Consider the following 22,753-nt stretch of genomic DNA (forward strand, 5'->3'; position numbering starts at 1 on the left):
GTAGGGTTACAATTAGTAATATTCCTATAGATATCCAAAGAAATTACCAAAAAATTAATGTAAAAATGCGTTAGGAGCTGAAGGGATGGGTGCAGTGGTGAAGGGCACTCGATGGTCTTCCAGAGGATCTGGCTTTGGTTCCCAGTACCCACATCAGGTGGCTCACAACTATCTGTAACTCCAACTCCAGGGGATCCCATACCCTCAGCAGGCACATGCATGCACATGGTACACATACATGCATACAGACACACACATCCACATGAACTTTTAAAAATGAATAATCTTTTTAAAGTATAGTTTAAAGCCTCTTAAAAGTTAAAGCCCACTTAGTAAGGTTTCAGGATACAAAAGCCCTCTACACAAAAACAAACAAACAAACAAAAAAAACCAGTAGATTTGTCCACACTGTGTTAAAACTGAATAAAATTTAAAATTGCATTAAGAACTACTGTTTCAGAAATAGGGATAGAATGGAGGAAAACAACATAGGGCTAAATCTAGTAAAACTTCTGTATAACACACATTCTATAAACTATATAAATTGTTGATAAATTGTATCAAGGCAGTTCTTAAATGATTGAGAAGGCATGTCTCATGCATATGCCGGCATACTTAACAGGCAAAGAAAATATCATTTTTCAAATTGATATCTAGATCTTCTGCCATTCCAATCGCAATCCTGGAACATAGGACAAATTCAAAAGTTGAGAACATTAGAACAGTTAGAACAAATATTTGAAGTAAAGTTTACATTACTCCGTATTAAAATTGTATAAAGCTGTAGTCATCACAGTACTGTAGTAGTGGAGAGAGACAGAGACACGAATAGTTCCATACAAATATGGCCAAAGTGTCATTCAATAGAAACAAAATTGTCTTTTCAATAAACACTTTAAAAGAACCTATATATGTCAGAAAACAAAACCACAACATAAAACCTCAGAGCTTATACAAAAATCAAATTGAAATAGGTTATCTATTTATAGGTATAAAACTATTAAATTTTTAATGGAAAACAGAGTGGAAAAAAATCCTTTTGACCTAGGATTGGGCAGAGTTCTTCAATGTATCAGCAAAAACAGAAGTCATAGAACAAGAGATTAAGGAGTGGTGTTCATCTTAGGAAGAAAGATGAAAATATATTCACTATATAATCAAGAGTTCTCCCAGCTGGACAATTAGGCTGTAGAAATAAATACTTAACTTTGGACAAAAGCATGTACAGAATACCCATAACACCTCTCTTTATAATCATCCCCCCAATTCTCCAAGATGAAATTCACCAACAGAATGAAATGGGCTGGCCCATGTGTACCCAGAGACAAATTACTGACTCGTGCAGTAACTGGCTATCTCAGAGCCATGGTACTAAGTGAAAGGGGGCAGCTCTCAGAGGGCTACCTTTAGCATCAGATAACTCATTCATTTGCATTCTTTGAGAATAAAACTCTAGTATTTCAGAACAGATCTGTGTTTCCAAGGGTTGGGGAAGCAGCCAAAACTCACTATAAAGTCAGAGCATGAGAGAATTTTGGGCGGGATAAAAGAATTCTTCGGTATCCTTAATGTGGAGGTAGCTAAGCGTGTCATATGACCTATATCTGTTAAATGTGCAATAAAATTGGCAACTTATAACCACATCCGGCTCATCTTCCCAAGTCTCCTATCAAATCTCCCTGGTGACTTTCTTTATTCAGTTACAAATGTACCGTGGCCAGCCTACTGAATAATGCCTTTCACTTTTCCTTGAAAGGAGAAAGTATACTTTGTGTGCTTGCTGCCCTCTGAATTTTGCTGAGGTTCCTGGAGTTCGTAGGCACATCCCAGGAGACCCATTCTCTCCATCTGATTCTTCAGTGTCTCCTGTTAGCACTTCATCTATCTTACAGCATCCACTTCATTTAGATCAGGAAAGGCACATGGTCTCCTCTCTGAATAACTTAATCGGCCCTTTGGGGACACTCTGACAGCTTCCCTTTTTGTCATTGTTATCCGTTTGTTACGAGTCCATTTTGTGATCTGCCTCCCACCTCCCGCACTTCTTACCTACATTGAATGTCCTGTTTTCTATCCAACTCTTTCCTCACTGTGGCCCCTTATTGCTTGGGACCATAGTGCATCATATTCCTAGCACCCAGAATGTCGTGGCTGGTTCTTAAGTACTCACCCTTCAAGCCCTCTGCAGGTATCCTCAGAGGTGGCAGGTCTCTCCTCAGTGTACCTACAGTATGTGATGTGGCTGCTGCTTGAGCCACTCTCACACTGCTCAGTAACTTGCTGCTGTTTTTCCCTTCATCCCATACCAAAAGAAAAAACAAACCTTGTGGAAAGATTCTTGTCTTCCTCCTTTCTATGGTCTTAGTTCCTATGTCTTAGTCATACATGGAACAGAACAGAACTAATGGCTGTTGAGTGACCATACAGCATCTCACCATCTACTGTCCTTCTTGTGGTTGGCAACAGCACCGCGTTGTTGAGCAGTGCTAATCATGGAGGCTTCTGGAGGATCCCACTTGTTTTCTAGACTTCATCGTGTTCTGTGTGTAAGTCCTTTGTGTAGGATATGGAATAGGGACAATTTCTTTAATTCCCTTCTTCTTCCTGGAAATCTCTTTAATTAAATTTTCCAAAGCCGTTTGCTATTGACCTACAGGTCCCAGGGGATTATTACATGTGTAGGAACTAGCCTGGCTTTCAGCCTAAAAATGGTTTATTGCTTCAGAGAGCAAAATTACTTTCTAGACAATTTAAACTGGATTTTCTTTCTGCGTATACTTTAGAAAATAATGGGAAAATAAACATAAATTATACGGACCCTAAAAAAGAGGGCTTTAAGTGGTTATAGGTCATCTGGCTAGGCATGATCCTTGTAAGAGATTCCAGTAAGAGACCGACTGCCTTCAGCCCTTAGGCTAATTGCTCAGACCTTAAAGAGCTAAGAATTGAACTTGAGATCTGTATTTTCATACTCATTAATAATGAAATAGGTAAATACATGTTGTCTTTTCATTGTTCTATATTGTTTGTCTACTTGCTGACCTAGTCATCTCTCTCTCTCTCTGTCTCTCTGTCTCTCTCTCTGTCTCTCTCTCTGTCTCTCTCTGTCTCTCTCTGTCTCTCTCTGTCTCTCTCTGTCTCTCTCTCTCTCTCTCTCTCTCTCTCTCTCTCTCTCTCTCTCTCTCTCTCTCTGGGACTTACATGAATATATTGCTCACTTACCCAGTTACAGGCAGATACCCAGTTAGAGACAAGAACTCTATACTAAGCATTTGGATAGCTGCAGTTTCTTGAAGAGCACACAGGTCAAATGGCTGGGTACACATCAAAGCAAAAGTGACATCCACCTTAAAATAAGTACAGGGATGTGCTTTTAGAGGTCAGAGTAAGAGAAGGTCTCATTTGCCTGAATTTCATTATAAATAGATGTCAAAGCCAAAATAGTCCTATAAACTGTGGACGAAATCTGCATCTTGTTTTCAATGCAGGCGCAAATATGGTGGTTTCCACGACCTTTAAAAAGAATCCGAACCTTTTAACTGTGTACATATCTTCAGTCCTAAATTTCACATCTTCAGGTTTCCAAAATGAGATTAAGATAAATATATCCTTTAATGGCATTTATCCTTCGTGTCTTTATCCCACAGGCTAATGGGTAGGGTTTTGGTATGTTAATAGTGCTTCTGAGTAAAGAAAAAAAATGTAACTCAACATGAGAACATTTGAGTTACTTATTCAAAGATATGCTAAATTTAACCTCAAAGAAATTATTACTTCACTGGTATCTCTGAATGTCTTCTAAAATAAGATCAATTTCCCTGTGTCTGGGATATTTTAGATATGGTCTTGCCTAATGGTGAGGGAGTGAGCAAGAAGCTGGGCTATTAATGTCCCTTCCATTTCTATAGTCCCTCTGATGGCCTTCTCAGCCAATCAAAGCCCAGACAAGTAGAGCCTTAGAACAGCTGCCCTGTTGAACTCTTGCTGTGAAAAGATCCATACACTGCCCAGTGACACACAGGGAGTGCTCTGGACTAAACTGTGTAGTCAGCAGAGAGACGGGAAAGGCGAGACTCACACAGTCCCCGTGAGAGCAAGCACAGCTTAGCTGAGCAGCAGTGAGTATGTATTACCATAAATCAAGACACAATTTAATAAGTGCCTAATTAAGGTGAAACAACTACCCAAGGATAGGTAATTATCCAGAAACGCTCCCCCGGTACTGGTGGCAGTGAAAGTATTCAATAGTGAGCCCCAAAGTCGGGAAAAAAATCAAAACCCAGTGTGTACATGAGCGGAGGAAACCCTAACTATATTGTTCAGTTTATTATACAGAACTAAAATGATTCATCCCATCACAGCAGACAGAAGGGTGCTTTGTACTATCTTTCTGGTGGTGGTTCTTGTTGAATATTATGGTTTGAATCTGAAGTTTTAGGAGGTGGGGCCTCACTAGCAGAAATAGGCCAACAGGGGTGAGCTTTCGAGGGTTATGACCTTCTCCTCAGTGTTTAGTCACCTACTGTTTTCTGGTCCAGTGTGGAGGCTAAGAAGCAATCAGGGCACACTCCTGCCACAGTGAACTGGGCAGGTCTGCCACTGTTCACACAGAGAGACTGAAACCCTACCAAATGGTGCAATGAAATCAATTTTTGTTTCATGGGTCTACCTTTCTCAGCAAGGTGACCATGCCGAGGCTGTTTTCTTTCAACTGTAATAGTCCAACATCCACAGCAGGAAACGGGTTATTTGTTCACAGCTCTATGCAGGTCCTTTAAGGAAGAAAGCATCAATTCTCACTTCGAAGTTGGCTTCTGATCACGGTTCCCAGAAGCCCATCCTAGCAAACTGAGAGCCTCTTTAGAGACAGTCTCACTCAGGCTAGCCCAGAGCTCACAGGATTCCTGCATAAGACATGCCAAGACTGCAGGCATGAGGCACTACCTCTGCTCTCAAAGCTTAAATAACCACGGAGGCTGGCTTCTCAAAAGCTGGGATGGAGGCTGCCCCAAACACCCATGAATAAGGAGCTCCAAGGTGTCTACTCAGAGAAACAACTCAAGGAATCCTCCCTATGCATCTGGCAAATAGCATTGGAAGGCCACAGTGAACACCATCCTACTTGTGCAAACACATGCATTGCCAATAAGTTTAGTTTCAAAAGGAATGGATTAAAGTGGCAAGGTGCTGAGAAGAATGGAAGAGAAGGTGCATGTGTAAGCTGTACAGAAGATAGAAGATGCCTTGTACAAGACACAATAAAGATTCAAAATGAGGTATTCCCTTAATGAGGCTTCCCTCTGCTATTTGCAATTTAGGCTGCAGTTCTAATTGGGTGAACCACTGGGGGTTTGTTTTCAACCAGATTTGGGGGTAAAAAAGGTCACCTGAACCAAATGAGGTAGATGAAGTATTTGGCTTCCTGCGTGACATAACTGCCTAAGTGTCTCCCCATGCTGCAGTGGTAAGTGTGGCTATACATCTCACCTATGCTATAGTCCCCCAATGCTCAAGTAGCATATGCCACTGAATCCTGTTGCAGACTTTCAGACACATCTGTGAATTTGATCACTACCTTCTGGCTATACATGGCTTCTGTAGAACAAGCACTGGCAGATAGCTTTTGTCTCTTAGGGCAGACACTATTTTGACTTGGGCCAGCAAAGAGACGCCACCATTATCTAAGCCATAACATATCTCAGTCAGATCACTGAGGTTTTGTGGGGACATATTCTAGGGCCACCCATTTCTGAACTCCCATGCAATCTCATTGTCATGATTGTCGAAATTACATCTTTAAAGTTTATGTCCTGGGGTCTTAAAGCTCTGGGCTATTTAACTGAATTTTTATTCAAATAATCTAAACAATTTCAGATGACTACCTATGGTTTAAATATTGGCAGTTGACTATAAATTATGTTACTACAGGAGACAGTAAAATAATTTTAAAATATACTATTTAAGGTGATTCAAGGAAGACTGAGGATAACATTTAGAACTGATCATCTCCTTTTCATTTTTGTTACCAAGTTTGTCTATACTTTACTTATCTCCCTAAGTTATAGCCAGGCATGGTGGCACATGCTTTAATTCCAGCAGTCAGAAACAAAGGTAGGTACAATTCTATGAATTCCAGGGCAGTCAGGGCTACATTGTGATACCCAGTCTAAAAAAAGAAAAAGAAAAGAAAAGGAAAGGAAAGGAAAGAAGGAAGGAAGGAAGGAAGGAAGGAAGGAAGGAAGGAAGGAGGGAGGGAGGGAGGGAGGGAGGGAGGGAAGGAAGGAAGGAAGGAAGGAAGGAAGGAAGGAAGGAGAAAGAAGGAAGGACTGACATGTTTGGAGTTGTAACATAGGAATCCCCATAGAATTAGAGTACAACTGAACGAAATGAGTTTAAATGTCGTGCATAGGATTCTTAATGACTTAAGACTAGACTTGGTAATTACCAACAGAGATTACACAGATTCCCTACTTAGATTTGTGTTAAGTGGCTGAATCACTAAATATGGACATAGCCAGAATAGTAGGATATACTTCCACTCTTTACCAGTATTTTTTGTATGTTTGACTCAATGTTTGATTTTCACGACAAGGTGTCACTCTTTAGCCCTCTATTACCTGAAACTGGAGGAGATCTGCTCACTTCTGCCTCCCAAGTGCTGGGATTAAAGGTATGCACCACCACACTCAGTTCAAATACACTTTGAGTGGGTGCCTCCATGTATCATTCTAGAGGTAATTCCTGTAGTTTTTGCTGAAAGCAATCTAATGGATTAAGAAAACTGGTAATTTGGCTATTTCATAGTTAACAAAAATATTATAAAATGTGGCTTTTATATGAAAACGAATTATAGAAGTTGCCTTACATATATGCTTTTGAGTTGTACACAGTAAATCAAGTGCTGTTCAGAAGAGCAATTGAATTTTTAAAAACTTCAATAATTTGGCACCTCTTGACTAACAACATTTGAGCACAATCTGGCTTGCACTAGAATAACTAACTAGCACTGCCCACATTTTTCTCTTGCCCTCTTAAAATCTCAAGAAATGTTCATGTTCTGACAGGATCCCAGGGCCTACCTTCAAGCTTCAAGGGGTAAGCACAAAGTCTTCTAGATTATAGTTTGCTAAACCTTTTCCGTTAGCTAGAACATTTTATTTATGCTCTTGGCTCTATTGGCTCTCTGCCCTAAAGCAGGGGCGGAGCCTGCTATGCCATTCAAGATGAATAGAGAGATGATGAAATCCACTCAGCGCCCCCTCCCTTCCCATTACTATGTTCCAAAGGTATGGTTTGTGCTTAGTAGCATGCCTCTTCCTTCCCTGTGCTTAGCTGAGGTCTTTGATATCTAATATTTCAAAGTTCTGCTTCACCAGAACTGTCAGGCAATTGGCCACCTTCCTTTCCATCTACCTCGCACCCCCACACACACCAATTGGGGTGATTACGTGAGGGTTACCTTTTGTTTTATACATCTTCCAATCATTCAAGCATGGTAAAGCAATTTTAGATCATTATACAATTTTTCCACAAAATTCAATAGGCTTTTGTAAAATCCGTCATATACCTGGCATTGTACTTGGCATTAAAGACAATATAAAGGTATGTTACATGGTCCCTGAAGCTTACAAGGATTCTCCTGTTTTGCCAAGAAAAAGAGAAAAGGAGAGGGAGGAGGGAGACGGAGAAAGAGAAAGGGGGAGAAGGAGAGAGAGGAAGAGAGACAGAAAGGGAGAAGCAGAGAGAGAAAGAGAGAAAGGACAGAGAGAAGGGAGAAAAAGAGATAGGGAGAGGGGAGGGAGAGAAAGAAACAGAGAGGGAGAGAGAAATTAGATAATGAAAAATAGAACACATCATATATCAAAGTTAAACATATTCAAACAGTAGTACCTAAATTAGAAGAGATATATTGTTCAATGTATAAAATGAGTCAATATACTTGATTTGAGGCCTTTTGACTGTATATTTCTTTAATGAGCATAAATAAAAAGCCTCAGTTCTTTTGAATGCCTTCTTTCTTACTCATTCTGATCTTTTGTATGTAATCCGTAAAAGGCCATTGCTCCCTTCATAAATCTTCCTTAATTCAAAGCATAACTCCATAGTTCTGAAACTGAGCAGATTAGCTAGTGCTGCCCCTCACCGAAATGGTCGGGGATAAACATCTCCCTGGAGTCACAACTATAGTCAACGCAAAAGTAAATCAAAAGTCAGTTATGAGTTCCAATGATTTATCAATGAAATTGTTAATGGTGTGTGTCTGAATTATAGCATTATTACGAACCCTACCACCAATTGCTACCCCCATTACTTCATAGCATTTTGAAGCACGTAGTATTTTATGTACATGTATACATATTTATGCGTGCACATACATATATTTGCATCTATAAACTTGGCATTTCATGATGACATTTTTTTTTGCCACTAGATCAGCTGTATTATTTTTGGAAACATTATTCTCTTTGCTTGGAAATCATAACCTCTCAGTCAGTCTGGTTATGACTTCATAACTTTTATAGCTTTCACTCTGTATTTTTGCAAAAACCTTATTGTGATTATAATACAGTTTTCTCAGGTTACAGGGAGATGGAGTAACTTCACACGATTCATCTTTGAAGATGCTTAGGGTTCTTTGTTGGTGTATGATGTGTTTGTATGAGCAAAAAGTCTAACAGGGAGACTTTTAAACCAAACTGACTGTTTTCAATCTCGGCTTACTAATTAAATTACAGTTGAATCTCCAAGAACAATGCTTTCAAGGTTCTATGGACCCTGGAAAGAAGATTAAGAGTAATTTAAAATGCAGAACACCATTAATTTTATTCATTAGGCCTAAGTAATTCTCTTACTAATTTATCACTCTCCTTTTGGGAAAAGGAGTTTCTCCATTTCATTTCCATTTTCAAAGACTGACATCTTTTTTCATGTAAAACAAAAATCATGTCATTTAAAGTCTCTACTGATTTGATGCTATGTTTTAAAACAATGGCTTCTGTACAGTTTTAGATGCATGGAAATGACCTGAGTGTCTTCTTGACATGTGTATTGTAATCCAGAGCGTCTGGGGTGGGACTGAGCATCTGTATTCTTAAGCACCAGTTGATATGTCACAGATCTATCAACAACACTGTGAATGGCATGGCCAAGGCACCAGAACCTATTTTATAACCCTGCTCCAATAGCATTAGTTTTCTGTGGATCTCGTCAGCTTCCTGACCTTTATATTTCTGCGTTACATTTTCCTGCCATGTTTAGCATATTCGCCCAGTACATTGTTTATATCAAAGCCTAACAATTCAGAGTAATGTCACCAAATGATAAGAAACCTTCAGTGAGGACTTTGGAAAAAGTTCTTATATAGAAAACTAAAGTATGTTTTGGACACAATGCTTACTCATATCTAAGTGGGTTTCATGGGCTCATCCCAAGGTTTCATCCCATCCTTACCACCTGTATAATTCCCATCACAGCATTAAAAGAAACTCTGTACCCTACTATGCATCAATAATAAGAATAAGTTATCCCATTGTCTTTCAACTGCCCTGGTTATGGGAAACTTCTTCATATTGGCAGACCACCCCCCCAAGACGGAATGAAAGTTGTACTAGTCAAAGGGTCAAATGAACTCTTCTGAATGGAGCTTGAAAGAAGCAGGAAGTAAATTCCATCTGTACTGCCAACCCGTACTCCTCAGTACTTCTAACTGGGGCCGGAAATAACTGGGAATACTGAACCTATAGGATTTATGACTTATCTATGTAGATATGAAACAGGATTCTGGATGGGTTTTATGACATTTGCATATATTGAGTCCCCACAGAGATGGTGAGGAAATGTTGCCAAACTGTCCAGATGTATTCACTAGTGGACAAGTGCCAAATAGACTATGTAGCTAGATGTGCAGAATGCTCATAACATGTTCTTTGAGTAAACACCACTCATGAACCAAACCTGTCCTACCACCTTCTGCTCTCCTACTACACAGGATCAAAATGGACTTCACTAAACACAAATTAGGGAATATGTAGGGGCTGGATGATGGCTCTTGGGTGCTCTTATTTGTTGATATATTGAAGTTATAATTCCAGATATAAACACAAACAAGTCCTGCTTGGATGGGTTTAGAGTATTTGGCCCTGTTAGAGGCAAATCTCATAAAACATCCTGTTACTGGAAGAAGCAAAGCGTATGTCCCTCTGGCTCACTATTCCCAAGTCTGTCTTTGCACAGTCATTCAGAGAAAATCGTGGACATCCTCTGAGGTTGTTAAAGACCCCATTCCTTAAGATTTGGAGGAAGTTACAATGGGAATGAGAATCTGTATGTAGGACACTATTTGAGAAACTCCAAAACTTAGAGTTGGAAGCAACACTAGAGGTTTTTAGTCCAAACTGCTATGCAAAGCTGGAATCCTATGTCTCATTGCTTGGCTGATGGTCACCAGCTTGTACTTCAACACTTCCAGGAGTGAGAAATGCAGCACTTATTAAGATGATCGATGCTTCAGTGACTGTTCCAAATGTTGAAACACTCTCTCTGTGAAGGAGCCCAAATGCACCTTCCCTAAACTGTTGGTTCTGTGTTCTAGCTCAGCACCTTTGCATTATAAAGTCTTCCTCTATCTCGGCTCCCCTCACATTTTGTGTGAATCACACCATTACCCCCATTTCTTACAGCTTTATTTCCAGATCTAACACTATTCATCCACTCAAGTATGTGGGGAGCAGATTTTCATGCTCCTCAGACCCAAGTGTGGCACTAATACATGACCTAACTGTGGTGAAAGGACAACTATTGTCTGCAGGATGTGTAGTGGTTTTACTCATGTGATATATAATTGACATTTTTTTTCACCAGCCAATAAAACCTCTGACTTTTAAGGCGTTGTTAGGAAACCAAAAATCTGCAACATTCCCATAGGAACAGTCTTCCTCCTTGCATACTAGGTGATAGGATACTCTTTTCAGACCATGTATAAAGTCAGTAGAACCCCTTTTTAAAAATGATGGCCGAATAGATCTTGTATGTCATTGTCATTGGTCAGTTGTTTTGAATCTACTCATCTCAGTTAGGTATCAACTGCAGATGATGTTTTTAACTAAATAAAAGTGCAGACAAGACCAAGTATGGAGTCTCTTATGCTCCTTCATACTGGCTCTGGTTTACTGACAGAGAGGCCAGCTGATCGGAAATGGTCCTGTAAATGTTGAGTTGGGTAGGTTTTCCTTCGTGTTCCATAGCAGGCCACCAAGAATTATCAAAAACTTTTCTCAAAGCAAACATAATAATCATGGTATCAAAAAGTAGTGCGAGGTAGAGATAATCTAGAGCTCAGATTCCAAGATTTTATTCTCATTTTATTTTTAAATTCCAATAGATTTCTGCTGCTCACACGACTGTTGTTACGAGGAGCCAATGTGAGGTATGGAAAGAAGGCCTGTATCCACTTGAGGGTTAGGGACCATCTTCCTGTTATCTGCGATTCACTATTGCACAAGAACAATGACTAAGATTGGCTTAATAGAATCTGTCCTTACCAAAGTCATGGCTGATGGTGGTAATCTCAGTTTCTGAATCTGTATAAAAGATACTCCAAACTAATAGGTCTCTATCTAGAGCTAGCCGTTCTTTTACCCTGAAGTCTAATTTTAAGGCATTTCTTCATTGAGCCTACTTCTTTCATTCCTTTAAGAAGAAAAAGAAAACCAGATGGTGAGGCTGACAGTTACTATGTATATGAAATTCCTTAAGCAGTGTGGAGGAGAGTGCTTTATTTCACAATGCTGATGGAGTTCATCCTTTGCATCCTTAGTATCTTTGTTCTCTGCTGTGTTGAAATGAATGCTAATCACTTTAGTTATGGAGTAGGGTATCTTCAGATAGCAACAGATGTCTCTCACTCTCTTGTTTCCAATTTGGGGTGTGCTTTAGAAACTTTATGCTAAAAAAAATTAAAACTTAGGAAAGAGTAGGATTTTCCTTGTGCTCCCTCTAAACATGCAACATCTCCCACTAGATAGCAGTGTCATAATGAAAATGATGATGGCATTCTATCTGAAGTAGGCACACGGGCCGTGTTAAAGATGTAAAGTAACCTAGTTAGACTTTTCAAACTGGCTAGCTTCCTCCTTGTTTTGTTTTTAAAGATAGGGCTGGCAATAATCAGGGATGTTAAGAAGGGGCTGCCTATCAGCTTCCACCATTCTGATCACAATGAAAAACACACAATGAAAAACCTCCAATTGTATAGCTTCAGGACTCAAACCTCACGACCAATTTCAATGGCCATGAATTGGTTTGCAATACATATTCCCTAATAATCAAGTGCCAACTGTGCATGTGTTTATTTCCACTAAAAAGGACAAATCCCTTCATAAAGGAGAATGTTCCTGCTTCCCTCTGGTGAATTATTGGACTCTGTAAACGCTAATATAAATTATTGGCCTTTCCTAAGGAATACAATGCATTGACTGCTTACAATGATTACCCTTTCGAACAAGCAGTGTTGAACTTCTCTGATGAGATGGAACTGGGGAACCCAAATTGCTTTTAAGAGGCCTAATCAGGATATGCTTAAAATAGTGATACCCCTCAGACCTGACTGGCAACTGTTCAGAAAGGTCAAATTAAAGGCACAATTTGAAAAGGAAGCCATGATTTTATAACCAGGTTTATATTAATCCCAGGGATCTAAGCAGAAAACTCAGTTTATTCAAACTACCCCAATTAAGCCCAAAACACTGGCTAGATTCTAAAGTTTTCAGTTAACAGTAAAGCAGGAGAGAATTTTCAAATAGTTCTACAAGTTTCAACCAAGTGGCTCATAAAAATTCTAACAGACATGGTCTACAATGCATATGTCCTGGCATAAAGAACAGAGAATTCCTATGGATTCTACAGTGCGCCTGTAGAGGGCCTTGCTGTTTGGGGAAATGTTAATTGCTGTGCTCCTATCTTTCCACCAACCCAAGAAACTGTTAAAGACTATAAAGTTGAGTGTTTGAGGCAGGTAGGTTATTATAAGTTGTCTAGTGAGGCAATTCTGAAACTTTGTGAGGGCTTCAACTTAGAAAGGCATTTGGAGGGGACAGTCACAGGGAAAAACACACATTCAGACAGGACAAGGCAATTCCCAAGAGACTGAATGTCCAAATCCTCTCTTTTAAGACAGTCTTGTGTTCTATGTGTTTGGGACATGAGCCTATAAGCCCATTTTCATGGGAAAAAATCAGGCAACTGTGGCAAGTTAGTTATGAACATCTATTATTTCCAGAAGCCCCAACATATGACTTCTGCTTACTTCTCAACTATGGAAAAAAATTTAGTTTGGGCAAGCTTGTATTGCTATCCACCATGTGCCAGGAACTATTCTATGCCTATAGCAAAGAACTAGAAAACCGGGTTCCTTGTCTGCTTGAGTAAGAAGACAGGGGAAATGAGAACAGCAAATGTTTGTTACTGATAAAGGTCTAGAAGAACACAAAGTAGGCTCTACATGTAGTGGCACATAGCTGTAATCCCGATCACTTGGAGATTGAAGCACAAGGACTAGAAGTTCAAAACCAGCCTTGTCTAGATAGTAAGTTCAAGACTAATCTTGGACAGATGAGGCTTTGTCTCAGAACATAAACAGTGATGTGATGTGATGTGACATGACGTGGCGTGACGTGATGTGATGTGACGTGACGTGATGTGATATGATGTGATGTGATGTAACGTGACGTGACATGACATGACATGACGTGATGGTGTACACCCTGGAGACTTGTAGATTGAGAAATTCTCTGAAAATTATATGAGATTCTAATCTCCAAATCATTCCTATCTTGAAGAGCGAAGTGTCTGAGGAGCGTGCTTCATTACTGGAATGCTTACTTTGAGTAGACTGTGGCCATTAGTGTGACTCACTGTACCTTTCCCATTTCCACTAATCTTGTCCTGCATCCTTCCAGTCTGCGGTCATCTCTTCCAGTTCATGACAAGGGTGGAAGTTTCTCGTGTGTATGGTTCTTTTCCATTTGAGTTCACTTCTGGACTGGCAACTCTACAAAGATAAGGAGGGACCTTGCTGTCATTACATGAGAATTAAAATCTAGGGAACTATGGACATGGTAGTCCTAGGTAAAATGGAAGTGAGTTGAAATTTGCAGAAGTCTTTGAGGCCAGAACAGAGAGCAAAGAAGAATATATTTAGATAGCCTGTGATCTTTTACTCATAAATAATTGGGAGAAATTTGAAGTATTAATAAACCTGGGTAGAGCAAGAATGGGAAGCGACAGTAATGGGAAGAACAAGATCCAACAGAAACAGAATGGGGCCACCATAGGGGGTCTGGATTGGTTAAGGACTACTTAAAAGAGATTAGTAGAAAATAAAATCAGGAATGGAGGTTGGTGAAAACTACATAGTAAGTGTAAGTGACTGTAAGTGTTCAGTGGGGGCTTGGGGCCGAACTTGAGAAGTGTGGTTGAGCATCTTACCACTTTAGAACTCCTTCTCACCCATCTGCAGACAGTGTTGCTTCCTCCCTTCCCCAGTGGCATCAACATTTACTGCTGTGATGTTTGGCTTGCCTTCAGCTCTGCATTCTTCTAGCACCCTTGATCCTAAGTTCTTGAGCGTGTGCCACCTTTTTTCTTTCTTACCCTCTGTAGATAGACTTCTAACAGTAGTTTACCCTGATTCTCCACTTCCAAGTCTCTGGTCCACTGCTCATTTCTTCTCCCCACTGATCTTTTATACTGCCTTTGTCAATCTCCCTTATTTTTTAAAAAAAAATGTATTTATTTATTTTATGTGAGTACACAGTCACTGTCTTCAGACACACCAGAAGAGAGATATGGATCCATTACAGATGGTTGTAAGCCACCACGTGGTTGCTGGGAATTGAACTCAGGACCCCTGGAAGAGCAGTCGATGCTCTTAACCATCCCTCCAGCCCAATCTTCCTTATTTTTGTTCAGCAGATGTTTCAACCTATTTTCCTTTACCTGTTATTTGGTAGAATGAGCTTCCCTTTCCTCTTGAAAAAACCCATATTTAGTTCCAAGTCTTACCTATTTTTGATTTTATCATTCCTCAGTGAAATTTCTTAGAGACTCTTTTGTAATAGAAAGATGCCTGCTAAAATTACTGGGGAATTGCCATGGTAGATAATACCTGTTAAGGCATTAGAAGCACAAGAAGAATACAGAGAAGCTGATCCACGGTGAGATTGAAAACAGTTCTAAGAGAGATAATGATAGAATAACCTCATAGTTGCCCTATAGATTGAAGCCAACAGCTGGCCATTGGATCTGGGCAACTGCCAGTCACTAGCTATAGGCGACCCTCTAGAAGAACTGTAATTCTGGAAAGGGAATAGGCAGTGCTTTCAAGGGATTCCCACTGAGGGGGCACTGTCCATTACAGGGACCTTGCACTATGCATTTCCAAGCTGGACTCTACTTGTACCAGGGTCCTCTGGAAAACCTGCAGCTTAAGTTGCCAACTTCAGTGGCAGCAGTGGCATCTGCTCCTCTGGTCTGGGGGAGCTATAGTCCATCCTCTACTTTATCTACTTCTCTGTGTATACTATATTCAAGTATGTCACATCCTATAAATGTTGTGTCATTAATATCTAACATATCTATCCATTCTTTCCACTTCCAAAGCTAGTCTTTTCATTTGGCTTCTCTGTCACCCACCCCCAGGGTCTACCAATGAGACTGACCTTAGTCACTGCACTAGCATACTGTATTACACAACATTTACAATTCTTAACTGCTGTCTCACTGAGTATGGCCAGTTCTAAACTCCTTAGGAGATCACAGAAGTTCTTTGCTGACCTACCTTATCCACTGCCCTCTCCTGCTCTCCCTGAATTCTCCTTGGATACTTTTCCTTCAGCTAACTGGCTCTGTAGTGTCTGACTTACAGACCATACTCCTCAGAGTACAGAGTGTGACCCCAACACTAAATCACATTCTATATAGAAGTCATTTTTTCTCATCCATAGGCAAAGCCCTTGATCCAGAGCAGTGATAAGGCAGGCATTTTTCTAAATACCAGGATTAATCCCAGGAGATCACATGCCCTTTTGGGCTTCCCAGCTTTGGCAAGAAGACAACTCGACCCTGTTTGCTAGGCTAATCCCAGACTGAATGTTGCCACTAAATCCTTACTGAGCAGGACTTATGCACGAGCTGTTAACACTGATACACACTCAGTGCCAAGACCAGGCACCATTCCCCAAGCACTGATACATCCATGCCTGCTAATCCCCTTGCCTGCTGGAGTGACAAGGAAAGGAACCAGGTCACCCTGAGTCAGTGGAGTGCAGGCACAGGCTCTGCCACTGTGAGTGTGCCTGATGGTGGTATACGTGCCATGTTTATTCTCACATCAAAGCTGATAACATTAAGTTGTTTTCACTGGCCTTCTGTTATAGGTAAGCATTCGTTGGTCATTTCTGGACTTGATCATGAAAGGAACAAAGAGGAAGAAGAATGGAGAAAGAAACAGAGAAGGAACAGAAGATAAAAGAAGAGAGGTGTCAGAATTGTTAGTCTTAAATTTTAACTTCTAATGAAAACAGAGTCTTCCCTGAAGAGAACAGCTAGCATTTTGTCTTCAGACCCACAGCGTTGTTTAATCTCTCAGGGAGAACCCAACACCACCAGGACAGCCACCCACAGTCACTGAACTCTGCTTCCTGGTCCCTTGGGTGGTGATGGGGGGCATATGCTTTGGTGTTAGCAGGACTTGAAGGCAGAATGTTAGAACCCCCCTTCCTAGGGTTTCAAGCTTGTCCCTTCCCACCACCCTCTTGGGCTGAGTTCTTCTTGGGCTTGAGAATGTTACCCTAGAGGGGGCTACAGCCCCATAGGCTTCCTCCTGGCCTCCACCATTTGCTGTTGTTGGCTGCAAGTTCCATGCCGGGAGCCAGAGGCTCAGCGAGTGAAGACCCCGTGCTCAGCTTACCCAAACAGCAGGCTGCAGGCAGCCAGCACACGCTGGGCAGCTGTCTTCTGCCCCACTGGTGATGACGCCAGCTCCTGCATCAGATGTGCAGTCGCTTAGAGTGCCAAAGTCCCATCCCCCACCTGCATCTATACAGAGTCGCCTGGTGCAGGTCATGAGTGATTGGCAGTTTCTCTCTCTCTCTCTCTCTCTCTCTCTCTCTCTCTCTCTCTCTCTCTCTCTCTCTCTCTCTCTCTTTACCTTTTCCAGTGGATCCATACAGTTTTACAGACAAACGTCTTTGAAAGTTCTTTGGCCGTGCATTCCTGAAGTGTCCAATAAAACAGTGTTGTCCTCACAAGCTCCTGATTGCAATTCCTGCGTCTTTCTTGTTCTGCATTATCAACTGCCACATCCCAGGAGCAGTATAGTCTAAAGAGAAATTATCCCTGGCTTTTATCTTCATTTTGATTTTGTTTTGTTTTTTTTACTGTGGTCACAGAGCAAGGAAGAATAGATTACTTCCTAACAGTCACCTTCCTTGTGACGCCTTGCTAAGGATGTCCAGTTAGGGAAACATATGGGACAGATAAACACAAGTGGAAAGTGCTATCACAATGCTAATCAATTATCACAAAAACAAGGACTTGTTTCTTTCTCACCAGTCTTGCCACTTTGCGCCCCCAACCTGGGCCTGTCATTTGGAACCTTCTCAAACCGTGTTAGTTTGCATGTTTGTCCCTCATCAAAGAACAGATCATGAGCATTTACATGTTACTTTTATATCATGACATAGTAGGAGGCATGCTTCACCACATGAGTTATATATCCATATCTCATACCTATGCGGTCCATGTTCCAGAAGTCATAATGTGTTATCAATAGTGTCTTCTTGTACATCCTTGAATATTGTGTACATATTTTGAGTGGAATGTAATCTAAATGTTTTGAACCACGACAGGATGGATGTATTCTGTACCAGCACTGTGGCTTCCTAGGTGTTGACAAAGTGACCCGCCCTGTTGTTTGAATCATTATCCATTTGCCCATTCTTCCTTCCACTCATCCAACAGCATCAAGTAGAGTCCTCATCTTGGCAAGCTTATGTCACCAAAACAATCCTAGTAAATTACTGTGGAAATAAAACCAATACTCCATCCCAATGAGCAGTAGATATTATTAAATGTGTGTCTCCCTAATTTGATCTTCACTTTGTTTTTGTTTTGTTTTGTTTTTAGTGGAGAGTAGGTTACATCCTAGTTTCTCAAAATTGAGCTTTGCTAAATGTGTGTTACATATAAAAGTATGCAGAACATCTTGATGAGAGACTTAATACATTTACTGTTTCTAATGATTGCTATTGAGAAACAGTAAAAGAATGAAAAAGTTTTTTACATGTAGAAAATACAAGAAATCTCTTGACTTGATGTCTGTGATTGAGCTACTAATATGCAGCATCCAGTTTAATGTTCCCTTTAAGATCATTCACAGGCTGACATGGTCTACTCGATTAAGTAAAAATTTATGGTAAGCAATTAAAAAAGACATTTTTAGAATATTGGTCAGCCATAAAAATGTGCTGATTATGATACAACATAGATGGACCCCCAAAACATGCTAAATAAAAGATGAAAGACACTAAGGGCTATGGCTATATTTGATGCCCTGAACAGATAAACCTATGGAAGTATAAGGAATAGGAAGCAGTGGGAAGGAGTGAGTGAGGGGAATATTCTAGAACTATATGTTGTTGATGATAATTGGGGGTGCACCAACTTATAGTCAAAAATCATCATAAAAACTTATAGTTTTTATAAAAGGAGAAAAGTATCTACTCTCTTCAACCTTCTAACAACTGAGTCTCTATGGGGAAATTCAAACCTGTGCGATGTTCGTGAGAGTTGGTAAATATTAGCTTTCAATCACAAGGCAGTTCTAAAACAAGACAGGATCCTTCCCTCTATGGGGATAGAAAGGAAGATCTTTGAAATTCACCATGGACTGGCATGGGAAGGGAAAGAATTCACTCTAGAGAGTACAAACAAAGCCGCATGTGTAATGTCGTAAGATGAAGAATGACAGGAGGCCCTTCAAAGGCTTCCCGAGTTTGGAAAAGGAATCCACTTTTTTTTCTCTAACAGGAGATGCTAAGAAGACAAAATTTTAAATATGCATGTCCCTGGAGGCCACACATGGAATGGCCTCATCCTCTGGGGGAGCAGCATTGAAAATACAGTTTCTCCACACGGCTGAGCACAAAGTTTGAGCTATGTCACCTGAACAAAGGGGCTTTACTTCAGTTTTTAACTAAGTGCTTGGTGCTGCATGAGTGTGCAGATATCTAAAAGGTGAAAAGATAATAATGCTAACAAATGTTAAGGTGAGATAAAAATTGGAGTGTTGCAGACCCCTGCTTTGGTATGGCTGGAAGATGATGCATGCCGTGCTGACACACATCTCCATGGTGAGGAACAGTGAGCTGTAGAAGAGTGGCTGGCTTTCACTGTGGTCTGGAGAATAAAAACTTTTCTTCCTTTAATACCTTTGATAGATGCAACTCAAAATATCACGACGTATGTGTGTGTGCATTTGTGCACATACATGGCCATATGTGTGTGGCGGTTAGAGGGTGACATCAAGCATTTTCCTCAATCATTTTACGTGTTAGTTCCTTGACTCAGGTTCACTCAATGAACTTGAAGTTCATCAATTTGACTAGGACAGCTGCCAACATGTTCCAGTGATCTGTCCATCTCCCTGTTGCCAGCCTGTGATTACAGATGGGCCTACCATGCCTCCCTTTTACATGTAACATTTTAAACAGGTGCTAGGCATAAAACTCAGGTCCTCATGCCCACCAGCACTTACTAGCTGAGCTGTAACCCCACCCCCATAAGATACCTTTTGAAGACATAGCTAAAGTCTTATTCTAAAGAACCAATCTATTAGTTTGCTTCACACTTTAAATGAAATGTTCAAAGTAATTTAGGATGCATAATGAAAGGGTATTCCAGGTTTCTGTCTCCCTATTTCCAAAATGTAAGGAAAGTATGAAAGGGAGAGAGAGCTTGGGAAAAAAGGAGAAGGGAAGGATGGGGAAGAGAGAGAATATATAATTTCCTGTTCTATAAAAATTCCCCACAGATTAATAAGGTCATCAGTATCTCAAGTCACATCTATACATCATGCAGACTTTCAAAGGAAGAGACGAGATACTGGCATTTCAGTCACATGGGTTTGTTTCCCCTCACTACTAAAGAAGGAGGAGGAGAATGAAGAGGAAGAAGAAGAGGATGGGGAAGAAAAGGAGAAAGAAAGGAAGAAAGGAAGAAAGGGAGAAAGAAAGAAAGAAAGAAAGAAAGAAAGAAAGAAAGAAAGAAAGAAAGAAAGGAAGGAAGGAAGGAAGAAAGAAAGAAGCTTAGTTAGTCAAAATCCTGAATCCTCTATTATCTATGTCATAAACATCTATTCTATTTCTTAGGTATTCTAGAAATTTGTTTCTACAGTCCTGTGGTAGAGTTTAACTTCAGTATTTCAAAACGAGTCTAATGACATACTTCAGCTTCTGTGGACCTGACACCTTCTTTTCTCTTTTTCCCTCCCTCTTTCTTCCTTTCTTCCTTCCTTCTTTCCTTTTTTCTTCCTGTCTTTGCTTTTTTTTTTTTTTCTTTTTAGAAAAATGGAGTTAGGGACAGTAATAAAAAGAGCGCCACCTAGTGGCAAACAGGTCCCCAGGCTGATAGGTGCTGCCCTCCAGGGGAGAACGGGGCTGAGGAAAAAGGCTCCTAGGAACTTAAGTTTCAACTCAGCCTTTGCTACCTCAAGTCACCTCTGTACTGGTTTTAAGAAACAGAAGCAAGGGTTCATCTCCCTCTATGCCACCCCATCCTGAGTTAGGACGGGTGTTAAACTGTGGCTTTACAAGCCCGTGCTCGAAGTTTCTAGCCTTACCAACGCCACTACCATCTGCTTAAGATGAAGCCTCTGGGGCCTGGATATACGTCTTTCCAAATGGCCGGTCGTGCAAGGCTTTGAAGTTCTAGCCTTTGATGTTTTTTTATAGGGATAAGGAAACATATATTAAAGTCAGAGCTGCTCTGCACACTAGGCCAAGTAAGTGGGTCAATACTAAAGTTGTAATTTCATCTTCAGTGTGGAGCTTAACTCTTCTAGCTCTCCTGCTGATGACATCATAGGAAGTCACTGATGAGCTGACAGTCTTTTATGATCTAGCTAAGGATACATTACTTTAGTCTCTCTCCTTCAGTGTGTAATGAATACCAGGGCTTATATAAATGTTAAAGAATTATCTGTGAGAGAAAACCGAACCCTCTCAGTGAGCCAGAAGTAGATTAAAAGGCAAAAGCATTGCTGGTCCCAGGGCTTTATCTTTTGTTCTATGATAAGCCATGGAGGTCAGAGGCCTAGAACTCAGTCAGAATTGGAAGGTAACACAGAGAGAACATTTGAGGAAGATGGAGGATGGAGATTATAGAAGAGAAAATGACTTCATAAATCAGAGCAGGGTGAATCAATGGGATAAATTGTTAATTTGCAGTTCTTTTCAGCATAGATGTGCACTGTTTTTCAACTTCTCTATAAGAAAATGCTGGCAGGTTCTTGGGGCCCAAATCAAGAATATGGCATGCATGGCTTATAGCTCTGACTTGTCAGAGGAGAAACTACCAACTTGGAGGAGGAAAGCTAGAACATTGTTCTTACCTCTTTCATAAAACAGTACGAGTATGTTTTTGAATATATGACCTATGTGCTCCATTAAAAAAATGGACTTGGGGCTGGAGAGATGCCCGAGTGGTTAAGCACACTTGTTGCTCTAAGCAGAGGACCTGGGTTCAGTGCCCAGCACACACTAGGTGGTTTAACTCAAGGTCCAAGGCATCCAGAGCCTTTTTCTGGCCTCTACAAGAGACAGTTATGCATGGAGTGCCCTTATATACAGACAGGCAAAACACATTAAAAAATGAGTAGATTTTTAAAAAATTATTTGAAATAAATTCTTTTCATTAACGAATGAAATTGTGTGGTGCGAATAAGTAGCTATGAAAGGGAGGTCATTTTGTTTTCTAATGGCAGAGCTGCAGATCATTTTCATATTTAGGCAAGGACAATTGTACCATCCACATCTACACTAGACATGATTTTGTTCCTGTGGAAGTATGTCTAGCAGACATTTTACTTGTGATGTAAAGAGATTAAAGAGAGCTTGTGTGGTGATGGGGTGCGTTATCATGGTGTGACATAGCCATGAAAATGCCTCCTGGTTTTAGGGACTTCTCAGAAGCTTTAGATTCTTGCTTTGTTTCATGAGTGAAGAATGGAAAAATCACTGAGGACTTTCTAGAGGCCGGGCTCTGTATGAAGTGCTTCCTATGCGCCACTTTGAAATTCTCACATTGATCTTGTGAGCTACTGGGAATGGTTCCCTTCTGTAGATGAGGAGAGGAGAGCTCAGAGAGATTTAAAAACTCCTTCAGGTTTGCCTACTCACTAAACAGTGGGGGTGGGGTTTGAAATTACTCTTTCCTGGTTCAAAAACGCATGTCCCGTCAACACTGACTTAGCTGTGAATGAAAGAAAAAGTATGTGTATTGCTCACGTGCAACATTCTATCAGTTTTTATTGTTCTGAATTTTTGCATTAAAGAATTAAAATACCCATCTTGAAGATTTGCCTCAAGCAGCTTTGCTGTATTTCATCAGTGTGCCTTCCTCTGTTGTAAGAATGGCTGTCCCTTGAGGACAGACTCATATTGCTTGTCTTACCTTAAATAATTTTCCAGGGAAGAAC

At 40.5% G+C, this 22,753-nt stretch overlaps 1 protein-coding gene across 1 annotated transcript in view; it reads left to right on the forward strand.

The window, feature by feature from the left end:
• Positions 1-17,305, forward strand: part of LOC148005886 (uncharacterized) — a 534,723-nt gene extending 517,418 nt beyond the window's left edge. The window contains exon 3 of the mRNA XM_087551629.1: positions 16,434-17,305. Within this exon, the coding sequence (XP_087407755.1) occupies positions 16,434-16,571 (138 nt within the window). The 3' untranslated portion in view covers positions 16,572-17,305. The remainder of the gene's footprint in view (positions 1-16,433) is intronic.
• The last annotated feature ends 5,448 nt before the right edge of the window (positions 17,306-22,753 follow it).

This window comes from Rattus norvegicus, chromosome 5 (assembly GCF_021556685.1).
Source record: "Rattus norvegicus strain SHRSP/BbbUtx chromosome 5, alternate assembly SHRSP_T2T, whole genome shotgun sequence".
Lineage (NCBI taxonomy): Eukaryota > Metazoa > Chordata > Mammalia > Rodentia > Muridae > Rattus > Rattus norvegicus.